This window comes from Notamacropus eugenii, chromosome 1 (genome assembly GCF_028372415.1).
Source record: "Notamacropus eugenii isolate mMacEug1 chromosome 1, mMacEug1.pri_v2, whole genome shotgun sequence".
Taxonomy (NCBI): domain Eukaryota; kingdom Metazoa; phylum Chordata; class Mammalia; order Diprotodontia; family Macropodidae; genus Notamacropus; species Notamacropus eugenii.
The window spans coordinates 496,822,111-496,846,848 of NC_092872.1; the positions used below are offsets into that span (position 1 = coordinate 496,822,111).

General features: G+C 40.4%; 1 protein-coding gene across 8 annotated transcripts in view; it reads right to left on the reverse strand.

The window, feature by feature from the left end:
• The window catches only part of RTEL1 (regulator of telomere elongation helicase 1), a 106,947-nt gene that overhangs the window by 7,342 nt on the left and 74,867 nt on the right, over positions 1–24,738 (reverse strand). For 3 of the 8 annotated variants that reach the window (XM_072633259.1, XM_072633263.1, XM_072633264.1), the window contains 8 exons: positions 19,323–19,527; positions 17,900–18,040; positions 12,013–12,129; positions 8,296–8,541; positions 7,500–7,688; positions 6,781–6,957; positions 3,608–3,711; positions 1,998–2,914 (listed from right to left, as the gene is read on the reverse strand). In XM_072633259.1, coding sequence (XP_072489360.1) covers positions 2,834–2,914; positions 3,608–3,711; positions 6,781–6,957; positions 7,500–7,688; positions 8,296–8,541; positions 12,013–12,129; positions 17,900–18,040; positions 19,323–19,527 — 1,260 coding nt within the window. In that variant the 3' untranslated portion in view covers positions 1,998–2,833. Of the gene's footprint in view, positions 1–1,949; positions 2,915–3,607; positions 3,712–6,780; positions 6,958–7,499; positions 7,689–8,295; positions 8,542–12,012; positions 12,130–17,899; positions 18,041–19,322; positions 19,528–24,738 lie in introns of those variants that run through there. The other 5 variants (XR_011972293.1, XM_072633260.1, XR_011972292.1 and 2 more) reach the window with 4 other exon arrangements.

Below are 24,738 nucleotides of genomic sequence, written 5' to 3' on the forward strand. Positions count from 1 at the left end.
TGATTTGTGATACGTGAGATGGTCTGGTGAGTCTGAGGATGCTGATACATTGAGGACCCCTACTCAAACTCTAAAAATATTAATCAGTTCATAATGACTCTAAAAGGGGTAACGATTGCTAGTAATTATTTTTTAAGATATTTATCTAGTAATACATATTTAGTCAGTTATCTAATGATAGGTATAAAAAAAGCAGTGTATTAATCCATATTTGTATAAGTTACACAGAAGTACAGATTCTAACAGAAGGGTCCTATAATAGACCTGAAACTTTAATAGAATGTTCATTACTTGTTAAGCAGCTATGGAGCTCCCATGTGCAACCACAAGAATGCTAACAAAGATATCTCCATCCTGTTTTGCTCAAATTCTACGATCAAACCAAGAACGGGTGGTGGCATGGTACTGAAAGTCCCCCCACCTCCCCCAATATGTTCTTGGAGCATATGAATAGCTTGTACCATCTCTTCCTGCTTAGGGAGGAACCTATCAATCTTGTGACCACCTAGGTCAGCAGAGTTATACTTTGCTTTACCCAATTCATGACCCTGCTGACACATCACTGTTGCTTATTTTAGCTTATGTGCCATATATCAACCAATGAAATCCTGTATTTTTCCATGTCTCTTTTGCATATTTGGGTATCAAACTCTATAAACAGAAAGTCCTGGAAGAAAGGGGCATCTTAGATTGTGAGGAAGAGCTGAGGTTCACTTCATTAGAGAGGACAATGGACTCTTTAGTAAAGTGCACTCAACTCAGAGCTCTGCCTCAGTCTCTTTTATTATAAATTGAACAATTCTAATCCCCACAAGTCATCTTCCCTTGAGGAAGTAAACCAAACTGGCAGTGACAGGATATCCATTCCAATCCTCCAGCAATATTGGGGACTGAGCCCTAACCTAGGCTGGAAAGTTTTGGGGATGAAGAAGGGGTAGATGAGGTGATACCTTTCCTGTTTTCAAATATCTACAGCGAAGTATGATCCACTGCATCCTCCCCTTAGTCATCCTTGAATCTTGCTCCTAATGACAAGTTCTTCCCAATTATCTGACCTAAATGTCTTTTGCTTTCATATTTATGTAATTCCTTTCAGTTTATTTTTAGTATGGGGCATTGATATTTGAAGACCTAAGAAGAAAGGTTGGCCAGGGAGAGATGAGAGCACACAGAGAATGCTGGTCTCCATGAGCCAATGACCTCAGGAAAGAACAAAGAATTTGGAACCAGAGTCCTTGGATTGGAATCTTAAATACTGTTACCTGTGTGGCATTAGGCAAATCATAACCTTTCTGGCCATTTCCTCATTTGTAAATTGGTCTCTGAGGCCCTATGACTAATCTTTTCTTTGGCCCCTTAAGAGGGCATTTGACTATTCCTCATAATAGCTCTTTCCTGGAAGCATATAACCCAGACAATTACCATTTATTTCAGGATTGCTTGCTGTGTTAGAAAAACAAATCAGATGACTGCCCACAGAACAGCTGTGAAACTTCTTGAAAGATGCAGAAAAAGACTTTGTTTCAGAGCTGACTGTTGGGAATTTACCTCTACCAAGACCACTTCTTGCCCTGAAATTAGTATGTCCCTGGGCTCAGCAGTCAACAAGTTTTATTTGTAGAAGACTTATTATTTTCACCTGATTTTTTTTTCAAGTCAATTTATAGAAACACAGGCTACCATCTCAGGGTCGATAGTTGCAAGCTTTCTTCCTTTTTTCTCCACTGATTATTATAAAATATAGCACTGGCAGATATAGTGACAGAAGAGCTAGAAAATGAGAGTTAGAGAAGACATAATAATTCTGCCTGAGGATGAGCAAAAAAAGATGTCCTTTCCCCTTACAATTTACAAAATGTTCCTTATCCAGGCAAAATTATCCCTATTTGCATTCAAGGCAATTTACTCAGAAAATCCAAGAGAATCATCAAAGATAGTGAGTCAGATAGTTAAAAATAAGTTCAAATAATCATCAGTAACATGTAACAATTACAAAATCCGGGAGGAAATAAAAGAAAATGATATTCAAAATAACTACAAAATGTACAAAATATCTGGGAATTATGCAATAAATAAAAAAACACAAGCATAAAAACAAATGTTCTTTACCCATTCCTTAGATTCCCTCTCACCCTGCCCCACCCCCACCATGAATACCAAAGCATGCTGACCCCCACTGGAAATTGGGATACAGAGGCCCTCAGGATGTATAACAATGCTGTTGCAGAGGCTAAAGGTCCCATCCTACATGGCTGGAAAGAGGGGGGCAGTGTGGAGCCTTCACATAAAGATCATAGGATCCTGAGAAGACTGTCCTGGGAAGATTTAGCTGGGGAATGATTCCCACCATTGGCTAGAGACACTGGAAACTCCATTTTTCCATGAATGTATTATTTGCTCTAGAACCACACAAAAGGTTACAAGGAAAACGAGAAGGAAAAGTGAGTAGGATATGAGTAGAACCTGGGAACCAGGAACTAGACAACTCAAATTTACAATCAGCGACAGTGGAGGATCTGCGTGTTGTGACTGAGATGCTAAGATACTCCCTAGGCATTTCTCAATTATGACAGTGCCTGAAAATCCATTGGTCCAAGGGCTAGGATGTATATTAGATGCAACAGTGTGGCCATGTTCCCAAAACAAGGCAACATGGGAAACAGTCAGCTCCTGCCTCTCAGAACCTTGCTAGGATTATGGGGCTAGACACACCAAAACTTCTTTCTTAGGTGGTAGGATCTGTAAGGGGTAAACTTCATCAAGAATATCTCCAATTAACCTTGTGCATGGGACTCAACCATGGGCAACAGAGCATGCAAATTTGAGTTCATCACTAGGTTTTCTTCCAGAAGAAGACTTGGGTGAGATATCTCTTCTTGGCAATGGCTCCACACTTTGGACATTTCTTAGTGGTCTGGAGAAACAACAGGAAAAATTAGGTAATTTAAGAAGATCATTATAGCCTATCTGCCAGGAGGGAGGAATGGACGAACAACTGGGTTAAGAAACAATCACATGTTAACTTCACCTATATCCCTTAAGACCTCCCTGAGAATTCCAGGGATTCCTTCCTCTTTGTTCTATCTGTATCTTTTACCTTTAGCTGCTGAAAACCCCTGGCTAGTGGTGATCTTCCAAATGCAATGGCTCTCTAGTGACTGATTCTGAGACCCTGTTTCTAGAAGATTCTGGCAAGAAGGTGAAAAACAGCATATTTTGTAACAAGGGACACTACCGAAAAGACTCAGAGCTTAATATTCAGCTTGAAAAATGAGTGAGGGGCTGGGGGAAGGAAAAGAAAACCTATCCCTGTACTGTATTGGTTATAGCTAGTGACTCAGCTGTTTGGTGGAAACCTGGCCCTGACAAGTGAGTCTATAATGCTAAAGACAACAGGAATTAACTTTTTTAAACGCATACAGATTGACAAAGGCCTGTAGGCCCACATCTGGGGGAAAACTATGGGACAATTGCTCCCCCACAGGGTAAGGAGGGCCCTGGGGTGGTGGCCATAATGAACCTGATAGGAGGGACAGAACTCTGTCCCCTGGAGAGTAACTTTGTAGACACAGGAGTGGGAGGAACAAAGACAAGAAGTTAAGCCAACCTTGAAATGCCATTCCCAGCATGCCTTACAGGAATGAAAGTCACAAGCATGGCACTGAAAGGGCACCACATCCTCAGCACTGCAACCAGGACAATGGAAACCTTCTGAAAGAGGATGGGGTGGAAAGGAGAGACAGGGACAAAAATTTGTGCCTGACATCCAGAGCTGTGGCCATCTTGGGGGAAATCTTAGGAGAGTTCCTAGGGGAAGCTCCACGAAGTCATATGTGGTACTCACTGGAGTTCTAAATATGCACCATGATGCCAGTTCTATTTCTAAGTGCCCCACCCTATACCTCGTTTCTATTGGAAGAGAAATAGGAGTGACCCTGGCCTCTTGTCTACTGCCAATGACATGAAATCCATAGGCAGGGGCAATTAGAAAGCAAGTAGATAAAATATAAATGCTTTATGCACAGTGGATAGAGTGCCAGGCCTGGAGTCAGTAAGACTCATCTTCCTAAGTTCAAACCTGGCCTTCTTAGCTGTGTGACCCTGGGCAAGTCACTTAACTCTGTCTGCCTCAGTTTTCTCATCTGTAAAATGAACTGGAGAAGGAGAAGGAAATAGCAAACCACTTCAGTATCTTTGTCAAGAAAACTCCAAATGTGGTCATTGAAGAGTTGGATACAACTTAAACGACTAAACAACAAAAAATAAACTCTTTACTTGGGCATTCAAGGCAACCTATAATATGGATGTATGAATCTAATCTTTTTGCACTCAAAAGGCACACTATATTTTATTTACATTTCTCATCAAATGGTATATGTATACATGTTATTATACTCATCCTTTTTTGGAATATATATACATATATAATACACATATATATAATAGGTTCTAATTTGAACAGTTGACAATTGTTCAGATTGTTCACAGAATTCATAATTAAATTGATTAGTAATGGATTTGAGTTTCATTTTTAGTACCAAAAAAATGAACCATTACCCACTTACATAGAACTGAAATGGTGGCAGGCATCTGACTTAACTGTGAAGTAAAGTCCCAATAATCACCTCCATCTACTTCTATAAACACCATTATGAAAGATTACTTTCCACAAAATGAAAGAAACATAAGTTGGATCATTTTGTATTGTCCATACTCTGAAGTCAACTACTACTAATTTTCCCCCAGTATCTTTCAACTCTAATTGTTTTGCTTGCTCTTAATCTGATTCACATGTTTGCAGCTCATGGAGCTGAATGTGTCTGGGAGATCCGCTGGGGAGCAGACCAATACATAGCTTACATCTTTCTAAGTAGCTAAAGGGTGAAGTAAGACAGAGATGCAGAGTCCTACAACATAGCTTTCCAGGCTTCTTACCCAGCGCTCCCCATCCTGGACTCAATATTTTGGGCAAAGAAGTTCCTGATTGGCCTCTGTTCATATCTACCCCTCCTCCACCACTTTGGGAGGTCATGTGATCCTTCTATGCCTGAAATGGACTTCTCCGGCCCCACACTTGTCCCTCCCTTCCTCAGCACCTGCCTCCCTCAAGAACACATCCCTGATGCTCCCAGCCAACAGTCCTCTCTCCCTTTTTATACTTCCCATATGTGGCAGCTTGTGCTTCCTGTTTGCATTTATCCCATTCAGCCACAGAGCCCACTTATCCAAGCCTTCACATTATCATGGGAGGTTTTTGGAGGTTAAAACTATGCCCATTTCATTTAGTATGAAATAAGCCCAAGGCGCAGTATAAGGTAATTGTTTGATACAAGTTAAATTAAACATAAGCAAGTGACAAAATGTGTGGTACTGGTAGAAAGTGCTACGAATGGTCAGAAAGAGGGAGCCGTGCATTGGCTGCAATTACTAAGGAGGTGTTGTGAAGGAGGTAGAATGTGCTATGGGCCTTGAAGGATGGACATGACTTGGAACGGTACAAAGCATCTAAACCCTAATTCTCTTGTGAAAACCATAATCTTATTTCTGTTTCCTTTTTTCTGCTTCTCAAACTTGATTCCATCCTTCAACTTTGTGTCAAGCCCAGAGATGCCTCTGAAAGCTTGAAACACCCATTTTTAAGCTGCTAATAGATCAAGACAAATATGTTTGTCCTTTGTAGCTGGGCAACACAAATGTTATCAGGGTGGCTGGAGTGAAAAACTGGAGAGAGGCAGGAGACCTGGATTCTAATTCTGGCTCTGTCCTCACCTATAGGGTGGGGGAGTTGAGGTGATGCTTTCTAAGGTCCCTTTTCAGATCTGACAACCTAAATCTATGGAAGCTCTTCAGCACAGAGAAGATAAGAGGGCGCCTTTGTCTCCCTTATTCACTCCCTTATTTATTCCCTTATTATACTTTCTATATACAGGACCAAAGATCTGGAGTTTGAAGGGACCATATTAGGAAACTGAGGAGGATCAAGGAGGTGAAATGACTGGCCCAAGATCACACAGGTGATAAGAGCTGGAGGTAGAATTTGAATCCAGGCCCATTTCTTCTGTCCTAGGCTGCCTGATGGTGATGGAAAAACTATTTTCAGTCTTTGTATCAGTAGGACTTGGCACAGTGTCCTACACAGAACAAGGGGTGAGATGGATACTTTTCAGCCAAATCAGCTTCCACTTGGCAGCTTTAGATTGATTTGGTGGGAGTCAGACACATCCTCTGACTTCTTCCTCGGATTCCTTCAAGGAAATATCTTTACGTAATTCTGCACACCCAAAATCTGTCCTTCTCTGGGTCCCAGCATCACCCTCACGGGACTTCACTCTCATGGACCTGAGTGGGGTCAGGGCTCTCCCAAGTCAGGACAGATCTATTTGGGCTTGGAGATAAGGCCCAATTCATTGCAGGCCAACCTACCAATGTTTTGGAATGCTTCTCACTCAGTGCAATGCATTGATCACATTTCTCAACTCCACTGAAATTCAGCTAAATGGGACCTTGGAGATAAAGGTCCAAGACACAGAGCTGGCCTGAGAGTCCGCAAGATCTGGGCTCGTCTGGCCTCTGATGCATAATGAGTGTGTGACCCTGGGGAAATCACTTACTTTCTCAATGTTCAAGGCAGGCCTCTAAAACAATGAGTTGAAATCTAACAAGGTACTGCCCTTCATTGGCAAAGGGATTTTTCTTATCTGGAAAAGTCCCAATACCAATGAAATGACAAGTCCTGTAACTATCGCTATAAGCAACAAAAAGTTCAGGATTGTCACTCACCCCATTCCAGTTCGACATTAGAAGGGAGAGCAGGGATTGGGTCAGGCTCCAAGCTCATTGGCAGGTGGCTGGCACCTTCAGAAGATTTAGTTCCTGCAGATTCTGATTTTTTCAGTTTGCAGCAGAAGGCAGAGATTTTGCTTTGAACTCTCCTGGATTTCTCAGGTTCTGAGAGGTCTGCGGGACAGAGAGCCCTGTTACAGAAGGCAGGCTACAGCCCACCCTGCTGTATTCTCAGGTACTCAAGTCATAGCGTATCCTAAGTTGTTACACTTGTTTCCAGAACATTCCCCACCTTGATGGCACTATCTAGACTCTTCCCTTCCTTGCTTCTCCCACACCTCTCACCCCCATAATATACATCATTTAAGTCTGGTACACTGGGTGTAGCTATCAGGAAGAAACTAGAGCAAACATGATCTTGGGGAAAAGTCTAGAGATCCCAAAATGACTCAGATGTCTTCTTATTTAGGATCTAAGTGTGTCACACAGAAAGCAAGCAGGCAGAGTCCTTGACTGAATCACCTACCTTTCTGTAGACAAAATAAAGTATCTTCTTCATCTAACAGAAACCAAGCAATTTTTTTTAAAGCAAGTGAGATAATCACACTAAAACAGAACCTGTAGTTGAATGTCCTGAGATCATGGCGATTAGAGGAGACAAGGTAGCCCAGCTTTATGTGGTATGTATGAAAATAGAAAAGAAGCCCATGTCCTACCTGGTCTGGACCCTGCCGCAGATACCTGATCTTCAGTCTCTTCCTCTACTTGGGGGCCAAGGCTGGAGGCTTCTGGGCAGCTCTTCCAGGGAGATACCAGTGTGCCTTCTCTAGGGCATGTCCCTGTCAAGTCCATACACATCTGGAGAAACTGCTTCTTATGATGAGGGCGAACAAACATGGAGAACTCTAAAAACAGAAGGATATGCCATCAGGAATGAGAAGAAGAACTGGTCCCTTTTCCTCCCACCCACCCCTGCCCTTTGCTTCATCCTGGGGTTTATCCTGTCAGCTGCTACTCCATGGGCCAGAATTAGAATTGGCAGCTTGACCTCCAAGTTGCCTTGGTTGCATCTTGACAAATCTGTCCAACTCTCTATGGTCTCAAGTCCTCTGAAAACAGAGAACTTCTCACCTCTTCTGAGCTTGAGAGAGGCAAAGTAAAAACTAGGTAAATGGGATAAGAACAGAGTTTGTTGCTAAGTGTGGCACTGGGAGGGAGTCATGGCCTATACATAATAGCCCAGGAAAAGGCAGACGACTTGGGATCTCTGGAGCTGGAATTTCTTCCTAGTTATGCTTTAAGATTTTTCACTTCATTTCTGGAAGCTCCTGAAAACTATCCTATTGGTTTCAGGGGGTCAGCCATAGGGACCAGCAGAGAACCTCATGCCTCTTTGTGGAAAGGCAGCTAAACAACTGGGCAAGACCAAGAAGTTTACGGAGACAGGTTACTGCATCTATCCAGATCAGATTTTAAGGCTGTTCCAAGGCCAAGGTGGCCTACAACACTTGCTTTGTAGAAGAGGCCAATCCTCAGGCTTCTCAGTGGTGAGGGCAGCAATCACTGACACCATTGCTTCGTAGTTGTCATCTTTCTTATAAGCAAAGAGAGCTGTGGAGAACTGGCTGTAACAGCTGGGCCCGAGGGATTTCTTGACATCTGCAAGATAGGCTGCAACAGCACCATGTCCCTTCTTCTCCCCTGGGGCTTTTGGCTCCTCTTTGGTTGTGGTGTTCAAGATACTTGGGTGATTTTTTCCTAACAGAGAAGGAAGGCAACATTAGGAAAACTGTTTTTGTAAATAGGTAACATCTGGGTTACAACCCCCAGAGTAGGCTGGGGAAGCAGCATGGAGGATACAGTATTGCTCTGGTTCCTATACATGGGCACACAAGCAAGTTTTCTGACCAAGGAACTAACTCAAAAAAAACCAACAGCAAAACTGGAGAACTTCAGAAATAGCTGGATAGACCTATATGAACTGATGCTGAGCGAAGTGAGCAGAACCAGAACACTGTACACAGTAACAACCAGAATGTGCGAGGACTGTTTTTGATAGATTTAGTCCTCCACAGCAAGGGAAGGACCTAAAACACTTCCAAAGGACTCATGATGTAAAATTCCATCCACATCCGGAGAAAGAACTATGGAGTCAGAATGCAGAATGAAGCAGACGATTTTCTCTTTTTTTAAGTTTGGTTTTGTTTAGTTGTACTCATGTTTTCTCCCATTCGTTTTAATTTTTCTATGTGAGATGACTAATGTGAAAATATGTTTAATAAGAATGTATGTGCAGGGCCCATATAAGATTGCATGCCATCTTGGGAAGGGAGGGAGAGAAAATTTAAAACTTACAAAAGTGATTGCTGAAAACTGAAAACAAATAAATAAATTTGAAAAAAAAGAAAAATATTTGAAATACTTCACCTTAAAAAAAAACTCAGTCTGAAAAACAGAAAATCCAATTTAAACAGACCCAAGAAGCAATCAAATCTAGTAGAATAGTGTTTTATAAACTTACGGATTCTTATTACTACTGGGTTAAGGACTTGCTATTTGACAAAAACTGCAAAACAATTTGACAGAAATTATGTTTAGATTAACATCATACCTTACAGCACAGTATGCGCCAAATGTATACATGACAAGACATCAAAGGTCATATCACAAGCAAAGAGCTTTTAATCAAACAGGGAATAAAGAAAATCACAGGTGATAAGAAAGAAAATTTTGATTATATAAATTTGAAAAGTTTTTGTAAAAGTTCCTACAATTAGAATTAGAAGAAATCTAATTTTTGCAATTGATTCCGTACATCTAAGATGCATATGTATGTATGTATGTATGTATGTGTATATATATATATATGAGCCATTACCCAATAGATAGTCAAAGGATATGAACTGACAGTTCTCAAAAGAAATGTAAGCTTTTAACAACTGTATGAAAAAATGCTCCAAATCCCTAAGATTACTCTTAGGTTCCACCTTATACCCCTTAAAATGGCAAAGATGACAAAAATGGAAAATGACAACTGTTGGAAGGGCTACAGGAGGACAAAAACACTACACATTGTTGGGCAAGCAGTGAAGTGATCCTAGAAACCATTAAGTGAATTTGGAACTAGACCCAAAAAGTTGTTCAACTATGTATCCCCTCTGATGCATTGATAATAGCACTAAACTAATATTCCAGAGAGATCACAGAAAGAAAGTAAGGGCCCATCCAAAAATATCAATAGCTTCTTGTTGTAGCAAAGAACTGGAGATAAAGTGGACACCCAAAAAATGATGAATGGATGAACAAATTATGGTTTTTTAATGTAATGGAATATTGTTGCACCAAAGGAAATGGAAAAAGGAATAGATTCAGAGAAACCTGAGAGGGTTTATATAGACTAAAGTACAGTAAAATGAGCAGAACAATTTACACAATGACTACAATACTGCCAAGGAAAACATCTGTGAAAGACTTCAGAATTCTAATCAATGAGAGAAATGAAAATTAAAGCAACACCTCATACCTATCAGATTGGTTAACGTGATAGAAAAAGAAAATGACAAATGCTGAAGGGGATATGGAAAAATAGAGACACTAATAGAGATGGAATATATGGAATAACAGAGACACTCCGCTCTTGGTGGCGTTGTGAACTGGAGAATCATTTGGAACTATACTCAAAGGGCTATAAATGGTGCAAACCTGCTGACATAGCAATACCACAACTAGATCTGCATCCCAGAGAGATCAAAGGAAAAGAGCCTCTATGGACAAAAATATTTATAGAAACTCTTCTTTGTGGTGGCAAAGAAATGAAAATCGAGGAGATGCCCATCAATTGGGGAATGGCTGAATAAGTTGTGGTATAAGATTGTGATGGAATATGATTGTGATATAAAAAATCAAGCAGGATAGTTTCAGAAAAACCTGGGAAGACTATATGAACTGATGCTGAATGAAATGAGCAGAACCAGAAGATCATTGTACACAGTAACAGCAATGTTGTAACAATGACTAACTAACTCCAAAAGACTTAGCTCCTCTGATTAATGCAATAATGCATGAAACTTCTAAAGGACTCATGAAGAAAATGTTATCTATGTCCAAAGAGAGAACTGATAAACTCTGAGTGCAGACTGAAATGTACTTTTTTAACTTACTTTTTTTTCTGCCTTTTTTTTTTTTTGAGGGAATGGGGTGGGGAAGGAACATGGACATGGCTCTTGGGGCAGCTAGGTGGATAGAGCACTAGCCTGGAGTCAGGAAGACAAAGTTTAAATCTGGCCTCAGACACTTACTAGCTGTGTGACCCTGGGTAAATTACTTAACCTCAATTGCCTCGTCCATGTTCCCTCCCTCCAAAAAAAGACAGAAAGAAACATATGAAATGTGTTTTGCATGATTTCACAGGCATAATTTATGATATACTGCTTGTCTTCTCAATGGATAGGAGAGGAGAAGACAGAGAATTAGGAACTCAAAAAATTTTTAAAAATGAACATATAAATAAAGTATAATGTTTTTTAAAAAGAACTCTAATAAATACAATGACCAACCATGACTGTGAATGACTGATAATGAATAAACACTTCCCACCTTTGGCGGAGGTGATAGACTAGAGAAGTCAAATGAGATATATTTTGAGACACGTGTGGACTTGTTTTATTCAACTTGTTACAGGGAGGAGTTTTTCTTTCAGGGAATTGAGCAGAGAAAGAGCAGAGAGAAGTGGGTGGGGATAGTGATACCAAAAAAAAAAAAAAAGCATTAATGAAACATCTTAAAAATATACAGAACAGAAGAAAGTTCAAAAGGAGGCTCAGAGAAGAAGGTGAATGAAATAACTGTATTAAATTTAGTAAATACTTAAAAAAAAATTATACAGCAACAATCCTGTTTATGTTCTTTATATGAGGAAATGTTCTTTTACTTTTTGAGTTCACAACAGTAATAAAAGAAAAAAAATGTATCTTAACCTCTGAAAACAGCCTTTTAAGGCCTAAAATGTCATAAAAAAGATTTGTTTCTAAAGAGATATAGCATAAATTCTTTCTAAACATCCATTATTGGCACCATTCTCTTTTCTATTAAGAATTTATAAGGTAAAACAGCAAAAGATTTGCTTTAAACATCTGAAGAGTCTGGTCACTACTGTGTCTATTTCCTCATTTCTCTGTTGAACCAAGAATGGAGCTCATAGGAAGATCACACAGATAAAAGTCAGAGTACCTTGGGTAGTGATCTCAGATACCAGGTGGGTTCCACCCTGGTTCAGATGAATGCCTGAGTTCAGCAGTTGGGCCGCACCCTCTGAAAAGGTCACTTTCATCTTACTCTGCTTCATCTCTGTAAAGAAAACCATCTGTGAAAACAACTGCAGACCGCCTAGCTATGGAATATCAGGAAAAGCACAGTCAACCATGTAAAGGCATTTCTTCTTCCACTTGTATATCACCACTGAGCAGGGCTCGCCATGGGACTAAACGTGCTGAAGATACTGCTAAATAAAACTCATTTGGGTAAAGGAAAGTACAAATACAATGGAGCCCATCCACTCCTAACATAAAAGCAACAGAGAAAAGAGAAGGATTTGGTCTGCTCTGACAGGTCTGGCTTTCTCTAGACTTTGGCCTCTGCAAAGCAGGGTTGACAGAGGTACCAGCAGACGTTTGGGAGATGGCCTGTCCTAGGTGCCACCAACTTTTCTTCATGACCCATGACTGGGCTCTCTCCAGGAGCTGATCAAAATCCTTCCTAAATTTACTTTATTGAATTTCCAGTCTGTACCATTTCCTGAAGAAGCAAATTCCTTAATTTACTCTCTGTTATACAAAATGGAACCTTCTTTTTTACTTGCCTGCAACCAGACTCCACCAAACATGTATGGGGAGGGGAAGTGGCAATGTGCTGATTTTAATATCCAAGACCTGGATTCCAGGAAGGAAATCCATGCCTCCCTCCACCAAGGATATTACTATGACTCTTTAAATGTCTCTCACCCTTATCCCAAACTCTTAGCTAAGACTGATGTGGTAAGTGTATCTCATTGTTGGGCTCACTGACATTATAATCTGTATTTATTTTCAAAGAATGAAGGCCTTTAAGGTGTTCCTCCCAGCTGCAGCTGTAGTTATTTGTCCATTCCTGGGAACATTACAGGTGAGGTCATGGAAGGAATACTTTACAAAATTCAGTGGCATGATATGCATGCTCCCTCAGGAGAGCCCTAGCAGGGATGGTGTTCCCAATAGCAGAATATCTAACCAAAACATAAGCACTTTTTACTCTAAACCTCCAACACCCACCAAGATATGTAATAGTTCAAGAAAAGACTAAAGATATTCAATGCTCAGAGGGATATGAGCCAATCAGAAAACATAACTGCAGGAAGATAATCAGGATCTAAATTAATTCTAAATTAAGGTTGAAACTCAGGATCACAATGGGTGATCCACTCTTTGCAATAATCTGGAGAATGGAAGGTTACTGATATCACTACAAAAGAGAAGAGGTATACAGGAAGATGACCATGGGCCAGAGGGGAAAGGACTCCAGAGGGGCAGGAATAAGCCTTGTCTCCATACTCTACATGTTGGTAGAAAATATGAAAATGTTGCATACACACCAAAACATTTCTAGAAGCACTTTTTGTAGCAGTATAGGAAATAAAGATGTCCATGGACTGGGGAGTGGCCAAACAAACCGTGCCACATGAATGTAAAGGTAATGAAGTATTATTGTGCCTTAAAAATTGATGGAATATGAATAATACAGAAAAGTTTAAGGCTTATATGAACTTGTGTAGTGAAGCAAAACTGGGAAAACAATACAGATGACTAACAATGTAAAAGAAATGAACAAAACCAAAAACACTCTCAAAACTGAACTTACTATCAACTATAATGACCAAACTTGAACCTGAGTAAAAGACAAGAACATAAATGCTTCCATTCCTTTGTCAGAGGCGAGCGACCATGTAATACTGCATATCCCATCAATCATGTGATGCTTTAAAGCTAATTGTGCAGAACTATCTTTCCCTCTTATTTCTGTTTTATTATTTGTAACAAAAAATGGGCTTGGAATCAGAAAGACTCATCCTCATGAGTTTAAATCCAGCTCAGACACTGACTAGCTGTGTGCTTGTGGACAAGTCATTTAAGCCTGCTCATCTCAGTTCCTCATCTGTAAAATAAGCTGGAGAAAGAAACTGGCAAATGATTCCAGTGTCTACTGAGACAAGCCCAAAGGGGGTCACGAAAAGTAGGAGATGACTAGAAATGGCTCAACAACACAAGGTGCCTAACACTGTCCTAAGCTCTGGGGATAGAAACAGAAAGGCAAGACAGGCCCTGCTCCCTAGGAGATTAACAATCTAGTGTGGGGAAACAACACCCACAGAAAGTGCAGCAGAAGGAATGGCACTCAAGTACTGAGGGGGCATCAGCTGGTCAGATAGCAATACCAGGGGTCATCCAGGTATGGAGGTAAGACAGATAGGGAAGCCTGGAGGACTTCAGGAAGCCCAGGGCTCCTCCCTCTCACTGAAGCCACGTGAGGAGTCAGGCAGCTCTGATGGTTCTGGGGCAGCCCTGCTAGGAGAAAGGATGAAGGGAGTTGGGGGGAAGGGAGGAAGGGATCACAAGCTGTGCCAGATCTTTCTGACTATAGAATGAACGCTGACGTAAAAAACAAAAAACATACCAATTACAAATGTTAAACAAAATAAAAACAGTCAGCCAACTAAGCATTTAATAAGTGCTTCCTACATACCAGGCCCTGTGCTAAACTCTGGGGAAAGGCGGAATGATTTCTGCTTGGGAAAACCATGTTTGATATTTACTAGAGAGGTTCAGAGGAAGTCAACAGGCACATGGTAAAGGAGAACTAGTAAATGTTGCCAATGTATGGGTAGTCTCCCAAAAAAAAAGCCACTGATGAGGTTCCACATCAAAGGATACTAAAGAAATTAAATCTCTGGAACCATAGATGGGGGGAGATTCATTATTTGCACTGAGACCTAGCTGTAATGGCAAAAAATAATAAAAAACATTAACAAATCTGAAAGAGGACTGAAAAATAATAGATGAATTTTACATAGACAAAATACATTTAGGGATAAAAAAAAAAAGTCTATACCACACATAGAAAATGAAGGCCTGTGAACTGATGCATGCTGTGATAGAAAAAACAGCAGAATTGAAATCTGGAGAACCTAGGTCAATGCTAGCTCTCAGAGTCAATTCCACAAACATTCACTAAAAAACACCTCTGCCCAAGCAGCTTGAGAAGATAACATGTAGAGAGCTGTAAAGAGGCAGCTGCAAAGACAGAAAGAGTTCAGACACAGCTTGTGCAGTAACAGAGAGGCAGGGGAAGGAATGCTTGTGTAAGGAAGGGCAAGGAAGCAAATAGAAAAATTTGGTCGGAAAGCAAATGACATGAAAAGGAGCAAGGTGCTCCAAAGAGGTAGGCTGCAGTCAGACTAGGGAAGAAGACAACACCTGATTTGGACATGGTGGGCTTGAGACACCTATGGCACAACCAGAGCTGCTGATGCAAGAATACTGTTAAGGAGTACTGATTTGGGAGTCATGTCCACAGAGATAAGGTACCCAGGAGAGCTGATGAGCTTGCTAAGATGGTGGGCCAGACGACTAGGGATCCAGAACTGAAAGGGTCTGAGCCCATCTCATCCAACTGCCTCATTTAACAGGTGAGGAACCTGATGCCCATAGAAGTTCAGTGACTTGTCCTATATTACATAAGGAATGAGCAGTAGAGACCGTTTTTGAACCAAGATCTTCTGACTCCAGAGTCATATCATGCTGAAGAGAAGAGGATCCAAGACAAGCCCTTTGGGGACAGTCCTGGTTAAAGAGCTGGACATGAATTATGATTATCCAGAAAAAGGGAATGACTCATTATTCAAAAAGGTAAAAGGAGAACCTGGAAAGGCCAGCACTGAACAGTGGAGAGAGGATGGAATTTGCAATTGGAGAACTTGATTTGGGAGGTGATAATTGCTATTAGTGTTCTTGCTGAGTTGGAAATGGTGTCACGCTCTCCACGGTTCTGTAAGAATGCTGCCCCAACACACTGCTAAAGCTTGGGCAGCTTCAAGTCCTTGGATCAAATCAGAAATCATCATCTTCTCCTTCTAAGGAAAAAACTACTAAGGTTACACCTGAAACTTCATAGGTAGTTTTGGTCACTATACTTTAAAACAGAGTAATTCAGAGAAGAACTAGAATGAATATAGAGATTGGACAGTCAGAACAACATCAGAGAAGGCAGCACATGGTGGATGGAGCTGGCCTCAGAGGCAGGGTGACCTGGATTGTGCCAGAGACACAAACTGGTGGTGTGAGCCTGGTCAAGTCACTTAACTAACTCTCAGTGTCCCAGAAAACCATCTAAGAGTCTAAGTTATCCAAGAGTTGTCAGATTTGTTTGTACAGGTAAGAATTTCCTCACAAGGAGTTCTTAACACTAATGAAATCTCAGAACCAGAGTGAAAAAGAGCCCTAAGTGACTACCGTGACAAAGTGCTAACTTCAAACATGACACCTACGTTTTTCCATGGGATCCCTCTTGGAACACAGAGTTGGATGGACCATCAGTCTTACCTAGTGTGGTAAATGTATGCTTCAGAGTTCAAGGGCTGAGAATAACTGACATGAGAAGGGCTGCTTCTTTCACCTTTGTAGGGTATTCCCGACTCAGGCACCAGAGAACTGACTTAGGTTGTCTACTCCCACCCCATCTCCACCCTGCTTGGCACAACTCAAGTTTCAAATGCCCTTGTTTGAGGCAATAGGGCTAGGGTACTTTTACTCCACCTGCTGCTTAATCTGCTCCTCCCCCTGCCATCTATTCCACTGCTAAGACTTACTTATCCTATACCTACCTCCACAGTGATCTCAAACACCTGTGAGCCTATCCCACTTCCAAGGAGAAAGCATGGCCATTTGGTACTCTCTAAATATATTTCTCTTCAACAGAACAGTGAGTAACTGTCACAGTCTAAAAGGGGCACAAACTTCTCCAACTTTAAAAACAGCAAAGGGATCGTCATCTTCCCAAATTAGAATAAGGGAAGGAGCATTAAAGAGGAAAAGTTACAGAAGGCTGAGGATCCTTCCTCTGCAGACTCCAGAAAGTGGGAGCCACTGATAAGCGCAGAGGCTCACATAACTTCCTTGCAGGAAGGGACCTTAAGGAATGATCTAGTCCAGCTCTCTCCCTTTATAAATGAGAAAACAAAGACTGATGAAGGGAATACTCAGGGAACTGGGCCCAGAGGTGAGGAAAGGAACCATCAATCAGAAAATTATGAAGTCCTAGGTTTGAATCCCACCTTAGACACAGCAGACTGATCTTGGGTTAGGCAGTTAAATTCTCAAACTCAGTTTCCTCACCTGTAAAGTGGGACAGTTAGGTGGTAAAGAGGATAAAGTACTGGAGTCAGGAAGACCTGAGTTCAAATCCAGCCTCAGACACTTACTGTGTCTGTGTGACCCTAAGCAAAGCACTTAACCTTGTTTGCCTCACTTTCCTCATCTGAAAAATAAGTTGGAGAAAGAAATGGCAAACCATTCCAGTATCTTTGCCAAGAAAATCTCAAATGGGGTCAGCAAGAGTCAGACATCACTGAGGCGAATGAACAACAACAGCCAAAGTAGGGATAACCACACTTGTAGCATCATCTCCCAGGGTTGGTGGGGAGCAGATGAGAATGTGTATCAAGTACTTGGTAAACTACTGAGAATCGCACCTTAGAGCTGGAAGAGACTGGAGGTCATCTAATCCAACCTCTTTATTATACAGATGAAAAAACTGAAGCCCAGATAGATGAAGACCATACAAACAGCAAACAGGAGTGAGAGAATTTGAACCCACATCGTATGACTCTGAATCCAGAATTTTTACTACACTACAGTTACCACCATCATTATCATCACCATCATCATCATCACATCGAAATTCTTTTGATTGTCTAGAGCCAAAAAACAACCAAATTGCCTCAGACAGACTTGTGCTCCCAATGTTGATAAGGAATCTCTTCCCTGATCTTCCACTTCAGGTGCTGGTACAAGCCTTTTGGGCTGCTCACCGTTTGGACCCTGGGCCAACTGCTCCCTTTTCTCTCTGGGCAGGCTATGCTCAGGTTTGTAGCCACAGCTTTGTCCAGTCAGCTTGAGGCATGCTTCTTCAAACAGTTTCTTGTGGTGTGGTCGGACAAATTGGTAAAATCCTGTCCAAAAAGGAAGTAACAGAGGCAACAAGTGGTCACCATGTGGAAACTGGTCCTTGAATTAAAAGGCTAGTCAAAGTCATTGATATAACTTCAGTACAGTAAGAAAGACTAAGTTTCTAAAGGAACACAGATAACTGGGAAAAGTCACAAGACACTATTGGCCAACCATTTGGTTTAGATTAGTTTGAGTAGAACTCTGTGGGCTATCTGAACAGAGACTTAGATGGCTTTAGAAGAGCTAGCTACATTATCAAAGGAGAACACTTAACTAGAGGACAATGACAAGTAGGGCAGAATATTCTTAGAGCTAAGAAGTATGTTCCTGTTTTGTTAATGTTCAATTTTCTTTGGGATTTTCCAGCCCAGAAATATTTCTAGGAAGTAGTGACTCTCCCTGTCTTCAATGTACTTTTCTCATTTTTTTATTATTTGCTGAATAACTAAATAATCAGAGAATTGAATAGAGCAGGGTCACCATCTCAACCCAGTCTCTCTATGTCACATGCACACGCAAGCCTTCTCTCTGTTTCTCCCTCATTACCACAGTCTAAGAGGCCTCCTCTGAGCCTCAAACATCATCAGCACTATGGTTTTAATTTTCTCTAGTTGATGGCAGGTATATATTCCTTAGCTCCAAAAACAAATCAGTAACTAAGCCTTAATGAAGTTGATAACACTTTGCCTCCCCAGGAATAATTTATATTTAACTGGAATAAATGTAAAATCTGAAATTTGGGCTCAAAATCATCTTTGCAAATATAAGATGGGAGAGGTATGGGTTTTACAGTGGTTCTTCAGAAAAAGACCTGGTGGCTTATAGCAAATTATAAATTATAAATCCAGAGTATGATCTGGAAACCCAGGAGGTCAATGGGCTCTTGAGCAGCAGGATAAAGAAAAATGGGTAAAGTCAACTTATTTAAGCTCAATCTGAGAAAACCTGCTAAAAATGATGACCATCCTAGCTGAATGAGCTATCCTGGAGGCTAACAGGATGCTTCCTCCCTGGAGAGTGAACAAAAGGCTAAATGGTCATTCATCAGGTAAATTGTCAAAGAGATTCCTATTCAAATATGGGTTGGATTACTTGTTCTCTAAAGTTCCTTCTAACCTGGATTCTGTGATCCTATGAATCTGGATTGTGGCAAAATATAGAATTGCCACATACTACCCACATGCCTACTGGGCTTCACTTGTGGTGCTCATCAGAGAACGTGTGGGTTGTTAAAAGGCATAGACAGACAAGCACAGGTATAGGACAGGGACAGGACTACAGTACCTTGGAGCAAATGGTGCTTTTTTGGGTCCTCTGCAAAGAGTGTGCTAATGTGAGCCATCATGGCATCAAAGTCATCCAGGCCCTTATATTGCTGTAACGTTCTGGTGAAGAGGTCAAAGTTGGCCTGGCTCAGGGACTGCTTCACTGAGAACATAAACAGCTTGGCTTTGCTTGCCTGCTCCACGGGGATAGATTCTTTCTGATCCTAGAAGACAAACAAAGGTATAAGCATGTAGAAATTTCCACAGTTCCTGGAGCTCAAAGCTTGACAGACGCTACTTTAGGCATTCCTATACACTAGAAGGTAAGAATAATTTTCTGTGCATTCATTGGGATAGGAGAAGGGATAAGGGGAGAGGAGGTGGAGGGGAACCGAGCTTAGAATCAGTAAACGTTAGAGTGGGGAGACCTTTGCAATCATTACAGTGATGGAAAAAACTGAAGAGATTCATGAATTGACGTTCCTGGGGTCACATAGTTGAAGGGGATAAAATCAGGATAGTCCAAATTGAGGGCTCATTCAAGCTACACTACCTAGGGAGAACCTGTAAAAAGATATAATTTATTCAAGTTTTGGAAACAAAAATCAGTAAGAAAAAAGTAAAAAAAACTTCCCTTTCCTTCATCAAAAGTTGTGGCTGGGGCCAAAAGTAATAGCAATGCCAACTAGGCTTTAGATAGAATCCTGATGTATAGACTCTGTGGGAAATCAGAAAGGTAGGAATGAACAGGGCAAAAAGGAAAAATGTTCTTGGGGAACGTAGATCAGACTGAAGGATGGGCTAATGCAGGGAAGGCTATCACCTAGTAGGTAGTTTAGCCTGCCCAAAGAATAGTTTTGATCTGCAACTCAGCAATGAGAGCCTAAGTATGTATTGGGGTTAAAGGTATAAGCTAGCTGTTCTGGGCACTAAATTTAGTGCATGGGTTAGAATAAAAGTTTATTAAGTGATGAGCAGGATGGTTTCAGAAAAGCCTACAGATCTTTACTAATTTACTGAACTCATGCAAAGTGAAGTGAGCAAAACCAGAACACTGTATACAGTAACAGCAATACTGTAAGACAATCAACTGGATATGAATTAACTATTCTGATCAATACAATGATCCAAGATGATTCTCAAGAAATTATGATGAAAAATGCTATCCACTCCAGAGAAAGAACTGATGGAAATCTGAATACAGATTGAAGAAAAATTTTTTTCACTTTATTTTTCTTGTCTTTTGTTTGTTTGTTTTGCAACATGGCTAACATGAAAATATTTTGCATGATTTCACCTGTATGATTAATATCACATTTTTTTTGCTTTCAAAATGGGTGGAAGTATTTACTTACTGTCTCAGGGAGAGGGAGATGAGGGAGAAAAAAGAAACCCAAATATTAAAAATTATTTTTACGTATAATTAGGAAAAAATTTTCAACTGAGCAAGAGGAGAGGGAGGAAGAGAGGGAGAGAATCCAGAACTCAACATTTGAAAAAAATGAATGTTAAAAATAAATGTCTTAAAAATTAAAATTTAAAAAAGTTAAAGAGTTTAGATTTGTCAAAGTAGTTTTAGTAACAAGTCTAGGCCCTCACAGCTGAACCAGTCTGATTATGGTTTACAATTCAAGATTCTCTCATATCGCAAGTACCTTTGCCCCCTGAGAATGTGGTGTCTGTAAACTTAATGTGGAGAAAGGATAACGAGAGAAAAGGGAAAGGACAAGGTCAGAATCTCAAAGGCAACACTGCTCTGGGGAGAACATTCTGAATTCAATAGGTGCTGGGAGCAGGAGGAGCAAAAAAGGGAATAGGGTAAACTATACAGAGAATCTGTTGTGCATGGGCTGGATATTTCATCTTAACAACTTAGCTGTGGGAGAAAATACTTAGCAGGGTAGATGAGAAAGGTAGACAGGGACTATTCTTGAGAACATCTGTTTGTGCTAAACACCAAGGATCATCCTATGTCCATATCTGGCTGCCACATCTGAAGTGGATGCCACAAGTGTCTGCATAATTAGCATGTGGCTAGCAACACATTCCTGGGACATCTCTCAGCTTAGATCAACTCTCCTGGTTCATAAGAACTACATCAACAGCAAATAAGGTGATGAAAAAAAGCTATCCACCTTTAGAGAGAGAAGTGATGAAGTCCAAGTGCAAATGAAAGCATAATTTTTTCACTTTATTTTTCTTGCTTATGGGGGGCTACATGGCTAACATGGAAATGTTCTGCACAATGTCATATATTTAACTGATGTCACATTTCTTGCCTTCTCAATGGTTGGAGAAGGGTCAAGAGGGAGGGAGATAATTTGGAACTCCAAAAATTTTTAAGTGCTAAAAATAAATAATTTTTCCCTCTTTGAAAAAAGGCAAATGGAAAAACAGTCAACTCTACTTTCACTGCAGGCTTAAGGATCCCCAATTTGACCCTAACCATGGAAATGGAAAGCTAGGGAAGGAGAAAGTATAGACCTTGCTTTCAATTGTAAGTGTGTGGCTCTACATGTTTCTATTCCAAACCCATTTTATAAATGAGAAAACTGGGCCAAAATTGCAGAGAAAAGGCAGGAACTCATTTGAGCTCTCCCCTAAACTCTTCAGAATACCATTAAATAATGCCCTACAACAAATTCTGGGGTGGCAGAATCCACAAAAGTTCGGAGTGAAACAATTTTCTAGTCGAAGACAACTTACAAGATTGGCAGGAAAGATTTGTCACACTTGGGCTAAGAGTGAGGCACAGACCAGACCCCAGCAAACCAGGAGCAGGCCTTGGGAGTGACTGAATCAGCAGCAGAACCAGCTGCTTCTGGAACTCTCAGCCCACAGATGGTAAGGTAAGGGGATCAAACAAGTGGTTAGAAGGAGATTACAGGAAATCTCTCTGCTGGTACTGGGAGCAGAACTCTGTTGCTTTGTCCATATTCAGATCTGGATTGAAGTCCTGGGTGGCAGTCCCAGGGAAACAAGGACCAGTAGCAGACCAGAGCCTGTAAGGGTGCAGTAGAGCAGGGACCCTCATCACAATTCCAGAGTAAAAAAGAGTGCTTGTGGTCACTCACAGACTAGAGCACAGGTCAAGGCAGTAGTAAACACCTCTCCTTAGATTTTCCTACCTTGGAAGAACAGAAAACTTATAGGTCCCTAGAAATATCTTTGAAAACAGCAGTACAAAATCCCTGAAGTTTGGGACAATGCGCAGTCCACCCTGGAAACAGAACCCCACTTTAGCAGAAAGTTAAAAGTCAAGAAACAGGCTAGAAAAATGAGCAAACAACAGAAAAAAATTTTCAACACAGAAAGTTACCATGGTGTGACAAGGAAGATCGAAACACATTCAGAAGAAGACAACAAAGTCACAACTCCTACATGCAAAACCTCCAAGAAAAATATGAATTGGTCTCAGGTCACCAAAGAGCTCAAAAAGGATTTTGAAAATCAAGTAAGAGAGGTAGAGGAAAAATTGGGAAGAGAAATGACTATGAAGCAAGAAAATCATGAAAAAGGAGTCAACAGCTTGGTTAAGGAGATACAAAAAAATAACACCTTAAAAAAACAGACTAGGCCAAATGGTAAAAGAGGTACAAAAATGAAAAAGGAGGTACAAAAGCTCACTGAAGAAAATAATTCCTTAAAAATCAGAAATGAGCAAGTGGAAGCCAATGACTTTATGAGAACTCAAGAAACAATAAAACAAAATCAAAAGAAAGAAAAACTAGAAGACTGTGAAATATCTCATTGGAAAACAACTGACCTGAAAACAGATCCAGGAGAGGTAATTTAAAAATTATTGGACTACCTGAATCCTGTGATCAAAAAAGAGTCTAGATATCATCTTTCAAAGAATTATCTTGGAAAAATTCCCTGATATTCTAGAACCAGAGGATAAAACAGATTTATAATATATAATATGTATAATAGATCCACCAATTACTTCCTGAAAAAAATCCCAAAATGAAAACTCCCAGGAATATCATAGCCAAATTCCAGAGTTCCCAGGTCAAGGACAGAATACTGTAAGCAGCCAGAAAGAAACATTTCAAGTATTGTGAAATCATAGTCAGGATAATACAATATTTAGCAGCTAAAGGATCAGAGGGCTTGGCATATAATATTCTGGAGAACAAAAGAACTAGGATTACAACCAACAATCACTTACCCAGAAAAACAGAGTATAATCCTTCCTGGGGCAAAATGAATATTCAATGAAATAGTGGACTTTCAAGTATTCTTGATGAAAAGACCAGAGCTGAACAGAAAATTTGACTTTCAGATACAAGACTCAAGAGAAACATAAAAAGGTAAACAGGAAAGGGAAATCACATGGGACTTAATAAGGTTAAACTGCTTACATTCCTACCTGGGAAGGTGATACTGTAACTCAAGTTTCTCATTATTAGGGCAGTTAGAAGGAGTACATGTAGACAAAAGGCACAGGTGTGAGTTGAATATGAAGGGATGATATTTTAAAAAATAAGGTGGAAAGAGGAATGCCTGGGGAAAAGGGAAAGGGAGAGATAGGATGGGGCAAATAATCTCACATAAAAGAGGCCAGAAAAAGTTTTTATACTGGAGGGGAAGCTGGGTGAAGTGGTGGGGAACCCTTGAACCTTACTCTCATCAGAAGTGGCTCAAAGAGAGAATAATACACACATTCAACTGGGTATATAAATCTATTTTACCCTACAGGAAAGTAGGAGGGAAGGGGATAAGAGAAGGGGGAAGAGTATTAGAAGGGAGGACAGAGTAGCGGAGGTAGTAGTCAGAAGCAAAACATCTGAGGAGGGACAGGGTGAAAGGAGAGAGATAATAGAATAAACAAGGAGGAAATACAGCTAGCAATCCTAACTATGAACAAATTTTGAAAGCAAGCTTCTCTGATAAGGCTTAATTTCTCAAATATATAGAGAACTGAGTCAAATTCATTAAAATAAAAGAGCTATTCCCCAATTGATAAATGGTCAAAAGATATGAAGATTTTAGATAATCAGTTATTTATAGTCATATAAAAAAAGGCTTTAAATCACTATTGATTGGAGAAACGCAAATTAAAATAACTCTGAGGTATTACTTCACACCTATTAGATTGGCTAATAGGACAGAAAGGAAAAATGATGAATGTTGGAGGGGATAATGGAAAACTGAGACATTAATGCATGATTGGTGGAGTTGCAAACTGATACAGCCATTCTGCAGAAGAATTTGGAACTATGCCCAAAGGACTATAAAACCTCTTTGGTCCAGCAATACCACTACTAGGGCTATATCCTAAAAGAGATAAAAAACAAAAATGAAAAGGACCTACATGTGTAAAAATATTTATAGCAGCTATTTTCTGATGGCAAAGAAGTGGAAATTGAAGGGATGCCCATCAACTGAGGAATGGCTGGATAAGGTGTGGTATATTATTGTGATGGAACACC